General features: G+C 39.8%; 1 protein-coding gene across 1 annotated transcript; it reads right to left on the bottom strand.

The window, feature by feature from the left end:
* Positions 1 to 128: 128 nt before the first annotated feature.
* Positions 129 to 9,938, bottom strand: NOP9 (NOP9 nucleolar protein). Its single transcript, XM_012545202.3, has 10 exons — positions 9,602 to 9,938; positions 8,936 to 9,376; positions 8,578 to 8,688; positions 8,217 to 8,358; positions 7,922 to 8,114; positions 7,650 to 7,790; positions 1,411 to 1,530; positions 990 to 1,226; positions 695 to 800; positions 129 to 389 (listed from the first exon to the last, which is right to left on the bottom strand). Exons 1-10 carry the CDS (start codon positions 9,807 to 9,809, stop codon positions 232 to 234), a joined length of 1,857 nt encoding a protein of 618 aa, XP_012400656.1. The 5' UTR covers positions 9,810 to 9,938; the 3' UTR covers positions 129 to 231.
* Positions 9,939 to 10,046: the final 108 nt, after the last annotated feature.

Below are 10,046 nucleotides of genomic sequence, written 5' to 3'. Positions count from 1 at the left end.
TATCCATGAGCCTCCCAGACCTGTTGACAAGTTCTCCCTGTTACGTCACCAAAGGGTCCCATTCCTGCTTTCCCTTTAACGGTGGCTCCCCCCAAAAGGGGAGAGGAAAAAAAAATCTAACACAAACATCATTTCCAATAAAAATAGAAAAATATTTACTATTAGAATTTTGGAGTCAAATTAAGCCAATTCCCACTTCCCATCACTGCTTCACCCCTAGGTCCAAAGGCCTCAGTCCCCAAGTATGGCACTCAGGGCTTTTCTCCGCTTAGCCACTGCCTCTTGCTGCTGTTCCCAGTCTCGTGGTCGCTTCAGGAAAGAGCCCAGTGCTACATTTCGGGCCACATGATGGCCAAAGGGATCTCTCATCAGCTCCTGGTTCTGTTCCCCTGTAAAAAGAATCACTTCCAACATCAAAATCACCAGACAGCTAAGCTCCTGTGCCTGAAGTAAAGACCTTGCCGAGGGTAAGGCTTCTTTTCTTTCCTTTTCACTTTGAAACAGGTCCTAGAATGAAGCTGACATTTCACTACCCCTGAAACCCAGGTGAGAAAGAAATATGGGCTGCAAATAGAAAGTTTGGAGACCTCAGATCTAGACCACCCTTGTTACCCACAGTTTAACCCCATTCCCACAGGTGTCCAGATGCGTTGGATGACAAAAAGGAAGGTCAAGGAAAAGCTTGAGTATTTACCTAACTCAGCAGCAATCTCCTTACGGTTTCCCAAAGTTGCTTCATTCCAGATGGCATCCAGCACTCGACTGCCATGACGGCTGCAGGCCAGAGCCACATAGTGTCCCTGGGGAGGGAAAAACAAAGAGAATCAGGTCTCAGGACAGCTCAGGTAAGGAAGGTAAAGAGGGCACTGGAGAGAAACAGTGTTCCACAAAGTGGCCAGAAAGTCAATCAAAAAGTCAAGTAATTGGTGTGCTAAAACTGGAAATCTGGATCAGATAGAGTAATGAAGGAAGGCTGCAGGAAGCCTGACCTTAAGAGGCCGGAGGACTCTGCGACGCTGTTTTCTGGTCAGAGTAGAACTAGTCAGCACAGCATCCAGGACATGGGAACCAGCAGGACTTTGGGCTAGCGCCAAAAGCTGTGCTCCTTCCATAGAAGTCAGACTTCGAAGCACAGGGCCTGGGGTTGAGAAGTGCAGCAGGTGCTGAAGCAACAGTGACCCAGGAACAGTCATTTCCCCCAGGGGGCGAGCTACAGCCACCTCTACCTGGTAAGAAAAAAATATTAAATCCACGGTCAGAAATGTCAAGTAAGGGTATATGCCCAGTTCCAATTATTCAAATTCAGGAACTTTACAACCCTCACTTATAGTCAAGAGTTCAAAATACAAGTTTCTTCCTAAGAATCAGAGAATCTGCTTCTTTATTAGCCATTCAGAACTCTCATCTCACCTTGTGTTCAGAAGGTACATCCTCTTCCTCTAATTCATAGTACACCTCATAGGCTGTCAGGGAGCCAAAGAGGGGTACACATGCCACCTGCCGGGAAGGGGGTTCCGCACAATGGAATGCCTGTAGTATGAAGAAGGAGGAATCTGAACTTTCTCCACACACTTTAAGGCAGGATTTATTAACCTAAGTTTCATGAACTTTTTTATGCATTTAAATTTTATGAGAAGAGGTCCATAGACTTCACCAGAATGCCAATGGGGCCTATGGCACAAAAATCCCTGCAAAGGGAATTTAGAAAGCAAAACTGCCAGAGAAGCACACAGATGTATCTAAGTATCAGGAGAACTAGAAGAAAATAAAGTGGGAATTGGGGAAGGTAATTAAAATTTAGATACAGCATCAATAATAATAAAATTCCTTGGGGAATCTGAGAGTTGGTTCTCTCTATATTAAAACCTGGCAGGAATATGCTAATTGCCAATCAAATAAGCCTTGGCTTAAAGCAGCCAGCAAAAATAGCAAAACCTACCAACAATCAACCAATCAAAACCAACAATCCTTAATGAATAGAAAACTAGCTTCTAAACCAGAAAGGTTCCAGGTTCAAGTCTCACCTCTGATAGATATTAATTTAACATTCAGGACTCCTGGACTAAGGAGACACCCAATGGTACTGGTGGTGAGTTTCCTCTTTGGAAAGTTCCCTGTAACAATAAAATCACAGGTGCAGTCCTTATCCCCTTTATAAGTTCTAAGAAAGAGAGTCAAGGATGCAATGCCTTTCACATGTGGACAACAGCCTGTGCAAAAGCTTTATTACCACTACCAAGGAACTCAGGTACAAATTGGTTTCTGTTTTAATGGAGATAAAAGGCTAAAGGAACAAATCTTGACCTTTAGTTTATTATGGAATTAGTCTTCTTTAAAAACAAACAAAAAAGAACAAAAAGCCTCAAGAAATAGAGGGAAATAGAGTAGAATCTTAACCCATCAAAAGGCTGGAAGTTCAAAATATGTGACATAGGAGAAGGGAAGGAAGAATGACCATTGGAACATCTGGGGCTAAATAACAAATACAATGTTATTCCTGCAGCAGAAGGAAAAGTTAGAAATTTCCAAAAAGGAGGAGCTTCTTGTGTTCCGTTAAGAGATGATGTGGAACCACAGATGCCATTAGGAAAGAGATCATGTAGTAATAGCCAGAAGAAGCCAGTGAAGAAATCTGTTAGATCTCTAGGGCATGGACCCTAAACAATTGAGAAACTTCCAGCATTAGTCAAATTTATGACCTTTTCTATTCAGAGTGCCTCATGTGAAAATAAAATGATTGTGCCAAAAGCAATCTAGAAAGCACTGATAATTATGAAATTCTGAGCAAGACACTGAAGACCTTAGGGGTGTAAGGAGTTTTCATCACTACTGTGGATTGTAAATACGTAAGATCTAGGAAGTGAATAGCTGACTAAGAGAATGAGAATCCATATAGATGGATTTCTAAATCATGATTTAAAATATAATAATGAAGAAAAAGATTAATGTAAAGTATAACACTGATGAGCTCTGACTAGGGATGGAATGTATTCTCATAAGAACTTATGAGAGCTTAAGTATATTTACTTGAAAGTCTTTCAAATCTGATCAAGAGGGCTTTAAATTTCTCAGTATCTGCCAAATCAAGTATCAAAGCCAAAGCGCTTAATCACATGGAAACGATGGCAGAAAAGAGAACTCCCCAAAAAATATCAAAGAATGCCAAGATTAAAACTCTATAGTTCAATTCTTACAAGCTAAGTGGTGAAAGGATATGAACAAATAATTCTCAGAAAAAGAATTTCAAAATCTTGACAATCAGAAGAATATTCCAAATCATTAATAACAAGAGAAATGCAGATCAAAACAGTGAAATTTCATCTTATACTGAGCATATTGATAAAGATGACAAAACAGAGCAGTAGTCAATGTTGGAGACATGGGAAAATAAGCACATTGGTACATTGTTGTAAATTAAAATCAGCACAACTATTTTAAAAAGCAATTTGGAACTATGCAAATAAAGTTACTTTAACATATCATTCCTTTAGACCCAATAAATCCATTACTGGGCTACATTCCAAGAAGGTCCTTGATAAGATTTGATTGATAAGAAGAAATTAAACTATATACAACACAATGTTTATGGTAGTGCTTTTTGTGAAAGCAAAGAATCAAAAACAAATAGAAGTTCACTAATTGAGGAACTGCTAAACAAATTGTGATACATGAGTATAATGGAATATTACTGTACTATAAGAAAAAATGAATATGAATAAATACAACATATGCAGAGTGAAATAGAGCCAAGAAAAAAATTGTACCCGATTATAACAGTGTAAATAGAAGAACCAAACACATTAAAAATTAACGTGTACATTACAAAACTATAATTTTGTAGTTATGCTTTAAAAAAATGCTTATTTTTTTATGCTTAAAAAAAAGAGATATTAGAAGATACCTCCACCAAACCCACCAGTTTGCAAAAGTGAGAGGTCCAAAAGTGTTAATTAGCATAGCACATATTTTTAGACTTTTTCAATGCATAGATTAATTTTTTCCTCTTTTATTCTATTATTATGTTATATAACATTAATAATAACAACACATAATTATATGTATTATTATATGAGATGTCATCCTGAGAAGGGGAATGATACTGATGCTATGGTGATGTAAAAAAGAAAACATCAATAAAAATTTACTTTAAAAAGTCTCCATGGGTTGAATTGTCTTTATGCTAATGCACAGAGGATAAGTAATAAAGAAGGTGGACCAGAGATATTAATAGATAAAAGCAATATTAGCAGACTTGGCAGGACCAGAATATGTTGTAACTGAAATATAGATATGGAACAATGCCTTTATTTAAAAAGAATAAAATTTATAAAAGAGGAAGTGTGTAGTATTTTATATTAAGAAGTTATTTCATATGAAGAAATTTTAAAAATTTGTAGAGAAAAGTATGGTAGTGAAAGAACTTGGATAAGGATTAAGAGTAGAGAAATAAAAGCAATATTATCCTAGGAATATACTGTAGACCACCTAGAGAGGAGGTAATAGGCTAGAAGTATGAGAAACATCACAAACTTGGCAGAAGCATGATCTGGATCTGGTAATGATAGGAAAATTCAGCTAGCTGAATCTATGTTGAAGCTCTCACTGGGAAAAAGGAAAGTTAAAAAAAAAAAAAAAAAAAAAAGGAAAGCAGCTAGTAAGATCTTGATTTGTCAAAATGACGTCACACTTAGAAATTTAATTTTAAAAATTAATGGGAAACTACTATCCTGGACAGAGTTCTGACAAAAAGAAACTTAAAATGGAAGTAAACATAATGAGAAGCAACCAATTTTAGAACTCATTATAAAATAAGAAAGAAAAATTAAACAATCTGATATAGCCTTGATGTGAGGTAATCATATTTTAAAAGATTCAGAGAAAAAATTAGGAATCAGGACGGGGAAGGGAGAGAATTTGGAACTCAAAAATTTTAAAAATAAATGTCAAGTTTTGTTTTTACATGTAACTGGGGAAAAATAAAATACTAAATAAACTTTTTAAAAGTATCAAAATGCTCTACACTGAGAACCAGACTACTGAATAATTATACTGCAAATTGTTAAACCACGATTTAAAAAAATGAAACTATCAATCATGACTCCAACTAAAATATTATTCTTTTTAGTGAAAGTAAGTAGGTTTTGAGTTCTATTAAATAAAACAAATATTTACCCTCCTCCAAAAAAAAAGACAGTAATTAATATGAAAATTCTGTAGAAAAAATCAGAGAAGGGTGGGGTTATTACAAATAAAATTTTAAAGAAAAAAAGAAATTATTCTAAAAAAAAAAAAAAGGAAACTGTCTAAAAATATTGTGATTTCAAGGGAACACTCACCAAACAACTTAGTTTTTTTTTAAAAGAATCAATCCTCATTCTCTTTGATCCAGCAGTGTCTCTAATGATTAACTCAGATTCCATAAAAAAGGAAAAAGAACCCACGTGTGCAAAAATGTAGCAGCCTTTTTTGTAGTAGCAAAGTACTAGAAACTGAGTGGATGCCCATAAGCTGGAGAATGGCTGAATAAGTTATGGTTTATGAATGTAATGGAATATTATTGTTCTATAAGAAATGACCAGCAGAATGATTTCAGAAAAGTCTTGAGACACTTACATGAACTGATGCTAAGTGAAATGAGTAGAACCAAGAAAACACTGTACACAGCAACAAGATTATGTGATGATCAACTGTGATGGAAGGGGCTCTTTTCAACAATGAGGTGATTCAGGCCAATTCCAAAAGATTTACAATACAGAGAACCATGTGCATCCAGAGAGCAGAATGGGGACTGAATGTGAATCACAACATAGTATTTTCACCTTTTGCTGTTGTTATTTGCTTGCTTGTGTTTTTTTCCCCAATTTTTCCCCTTTTGAGCTGATTTTTCTTGTGCAGCATGATAAATGTGGAAATGTTTAGAAGAATTGCACATGTTTAACATATATTGGATTATTTTTCTATTGGGGGGTGGGAGAAAAAAATCTGGAACACAAGGCTTTGCATGGGTGAATGTTGAAAACTATCTTTGCATTTTTCATGTATTTTGGAAAATAAAAAGCTATTATATAAAAAAATTTTAAAGAATCAATCATTAAACTTTTATTAAGCACCTATATGTCAGACACTGTTTCATGAACAGGCAATTGAACAAGAGTGGGTAAAGAAGACTATCAGGAGCATTTAAGCCCATAATAAAAACTGAAGTGGCTGCAGAGGAATGCTGAAAGCAACAAAATAAAGCTTTGTTTTTAGCTATGGTGGAGGGCAGGAGGAAGATAAAACAAGGAAGAAGACCAATACCTAGAATGAGTAGTGTGATAAGGGATGGGCAAAAAAGGACAGAAACTACTTAACTTTTACTTTATTTCTTTTTTCCCTTCCAAAAAAGAAAGATCTTTGGACTGAAGAGAACAGGACAATAATGATTCGTAGAGAATTGAGAATGGAAAATAAAGGAAGCAAATAGCCAACTCTTATTAATAAATTCAAACGACCAAACTAGGATGAACCATATCTAAGATTAATGACAGGACCAGCAGATATGACACTTCAAAGCTTATGGGAATGAGAATGTATGATAAATACCCAGAGAAGGGTCAATATTTACCAAAGGAAGAAAAAGGTTAATAATGAAGCCTGCAAATTATATGTCAGGAAATGACAAAATTCTAAAATGTATTATTAAACGGGTGAATTATGAGCAGTTAGGAAAAGAAATGGTAAATCACTAAATGCCAGGATGGCTATATCAAGAATAGATGATGTTATTTCGTTATGTTATTTCATTTTTAAATAGGAGAAATAGAATCACTTATCAGGAGAATAGTATAGACCACTGGCTTCCAAAGAATGGTCCAGGAATACCTGAGGGTCTCTGAGAGTCTTTCATGGTGTCTTCAAGACAAAATTATTTTCATAATAATATTGAGATGTTTTAATTTCTAATGTATGAAATATCAATATAATTCACACAAGCTTTGTGGGTGGGTCTTCAATTTTTTAGGAGTGTCAAGGTGTCCTAAGACCAAAATTTTTGAGAACTGCTATTGCACACAATTTGACAAAGGATTTGAAGCCCATTTATCCTCATAAAGCATCCAAAGGTTCTATCCTTGGCTTGGCATTGGTTAATATTATCTGTGATTTGGATGAAGATATAAACTGCATGCTTGTTAAACAGATCTCTTCTCAGAAAAATGTTTTTAAATGCATAATACAAAATACATAGAATTGTAAAAAAAAAATCATTTATATTGAAAGTTATAATATTTCTTTTAAAACAAGTTTATAAATTCCACTTTTAAACCATCTTCTTTATCTAGAGGGTGAACAATATGTAAAAAAACAAAGAACATACTATCTGAGGAGTCACTATTTAGCAGAAAAATCTTTAGAAGAGAGTCACACTATTTTCAAGTATCTGAAGTATGTGGAAAAACTAGACATCGTCCCATAGAAAAGTGGGGAAAGGGAGAGAAGTTGCAGAAAAAAATTATTTTTGCTTAGGGAATCTCATGAAGAGATTTGTTAGCTATTGGACCACGAAGTCCCTTAGGGACAAAAGAGAAAAAAATAAATATGGGGTAAGACATGAGAGGTGGTGGTCTGAAACAGGAAAATGTCAGAGATCTGAGCTATAGCTCACTCACCTCCAGAAGCAACTGCAGAATCTGAGCCTGATGAGTCCCCACTCTACGACAGGCACCCACTAAGGCAATAATTACACCGGTATGGCCTTGTGCCAGTATAGCTTCGAGGGCAGGACTCAACTCCTCAAACACTTGGGACAGCTGAGGGTGAAAAATAACATGGAATCACTTACCACTCCTCAAATATAATTCAACTTTTTTTCCCCAACTTTATCTCCTTAACCCACCTCTCCAGGTTCTCTCTACCTTGTTCTCTATCCCACTACACTTACCAATTGGGGGGTGGTAATGGCATCAAGTAAACGTTGCAAGGGGAAGTTGGCGATTGGATGTGATGCCAGAGCTTGTAGCTGCCCCTGAAAGTGATTCTCAAAGAGGGTCTGTAGCCATGAAGGTTCTGACACCAGCAATACCTGCTCTAGTAGTCTGGAGCTGGTCTGGTCCCGCAGAAATAGCAGCAAGGGACTAAGAGCAGGAAAATCACAATAAATCCAAATTAATTCTGTGCATCCTGTGTAGCACAATTCATTCTTACCAACTTGTGAAGACTGGAAGCTTTCCTCTAACCTGCCATCAGCTGCAGAGTTTCGAGTACTCAAGTATTTGATTACAGAATCACAAAGACGAGCACAAGCCTTGGGAAGCTTCCGATGTAGTACCTGCAGTGCTACTTGGAGGCAGAAACTGGAAACTTTGTCAGTAATGAACACTGTGAGAAAGAACAGTAACATACATAATTTCTCTGACACTGTCTTATTCCTCAAAAAGAAACAGAATAAGAAATGAAAATGAGGAATTCAGGGAGAGTCATAGCTGCTACCTGGATAAATCCCATCAAGGAAATGGGGCAGTACCTCCCTTCTACGTTCATGCTCACCCCTGCCCCAAACATGTTTTCTTGTTCCGTCCCTCTCTCAAGCCCCCTCACCAGAAATATCCTTCAGAAAACAGGTACTCAGTTCTTGTAAGCAGCTCAAGAAAGTTCCAGGAACCTCAAAGCTGGCTGGTTTCCATTCCTGAACTGGGGCCCGCTGCCCTTCTGAAGTAAAGAAAATATGCTTTCAGAAAATAGGAAACTGCTTCCCAAAAGTCTGTGAGTTTCCACAAATGAAGAAACACAAGTTACACTTAAAGAAAATAATATAGATTTGGGAGTGATTGTTTTTCCTCCTCCATTCTAGGTGCCTTCAAACCGGAATAAGAAACCCCTTTCCCTCTCCAGTATAAATAACCACGGGAAGTCCCACCCTGTCTCCACCACCACCTTCTTCCCCTGGAGAACTCACCAAGTGACTGGGGACCCCGAGGTCTGGCTATCTCAGACTCCAAGACTGTCCCCCCTAACACCTGCAGCAGAGTCCTGACCACGAAGCTGCCATGCGTGTCTCCGCTGTAGAGGACGAAGGCCTCGCGAACCTCTGCCGCCAGCTTTAGCACCAGCTCCTCCAGAGTCCCTGGGTCTCCATCCTTTCCGTCTCCCTCCTCCTCCTTTGCAAGAGCCCCCGGAAATCGGGGCAGCTGCAGCAGCACACTTTGCAACACGTGGGCCCCGCTTCGATGACAAGCCACCGAACGCAAGTGGGGTAAGAGAGCGGCCAGCAACCGGCTCAGAGGATCGGGGGGGCTGCAGGACAGGAGCTCCTGCAGCATCCCGCTGCCCACCCTGTCGGTGGCCAAAGCCTGCGCCTGCGGCTCTAATTCCTTCAGCACATTATGTATCAAAAGCTCTAGATAAAAACAAAAACGAAAACTATTTTCCCTTCTGCTTTGTGGGAGACAAGCGCGGCACTACAGGCACACAAACACCTTTTTCCCGGTCAGGGCCCACGCCGGACTCCTTTCCCCACCGGTCTTTCACACATCAGTCTCATCCCGGGGAACACAGGAGCCCCCCCCACGCCCGTTCCCGGTTAAAGCCGGAGTACCCGCTACGACCCCAAATCCCCCCGTACCGCGCTCCTCCCCAGTCTCCGGCGCCTCCTTTAGCGCCTCCAAGGCCCGGCGAAAGTAAGTCAGAGTCTCGGGGGCCGGCCGAGGAGGTAGGTCGGCAGTGGGCCGAGGGTGAGGATCACGGCCCCGCTCGGACCGCGTCCGACCTCCGCCTTCTCTGCCGGGTCGCCGACGCCCTGCCTTCTGGGGAAAGTGTGGGCGCACCCCCATGGGCGCACGCGCAGAGGTGGCCCTAGGACCCCGGCCCCGGCCCCGGCCCCTCGAACGTCCCTGGGGTCCCAGCTCGGAGGAGACGCCTGAGCTCGTTTCCTCACTGCCGCTGTCCGGCGCCGCGGTGCTTCCGTCATTACTCCGCGCCGGCCGCCTCCCGGGCAGAAAGGATCGTCTTCCTCGGCCGGGCCCCGCCCGCCATACCCGCCCTCCTCGGGCCAGGGTGCAAAGTGTTCT

The sequence above is a fragment of the Sarcophilus harrisii genome, chromosome 2 (genome assembly GCF_902635505.1).
Source record: "Sarcophilus harrisii chromosome 2, mSarHar1.11, whole genome shotgun sequence".
NCBI classification, from domain to species: Eukaryota; Metazoa; Chordata; class Mammalia; order Dasyuromorphia; family Dasyuridae; genus Sarcophilus; species Sarcophilus harrisii.
Note: the sequence above shows the minus strand (reverse complement) of the source record. Positions and strands in the feature narration are given on the sequence as shown.

What these genes read in the sequence shown, in the direction of transcription:
- NOP9 (XM_012545202.3), bottom strand. Translation starts at nt 9,809, where the DNA reads ATGGGGGTGCGCCCACACTTTCCCCAGAAGGCAGGGCGTCGGCGACCC. An exon ending in CCATTACCACCCCCCAATTG is followed by an intron (nt 7,791 to 7,921) that starts GTAAGTGTAGTG and finishes TTTCACCCTCAG; the next exon opens with CTGTCCCAAGTGTTTGAGGA. An exon ending in GAGTCCTCCGGCCTCTTAAG is followed by an intron (nt 801 to 989) that starts GTCAGGCTTCCT and finishes TTCCCTCCCCAG; the next exon opens with GGACACTATGTGGCTCTGGC.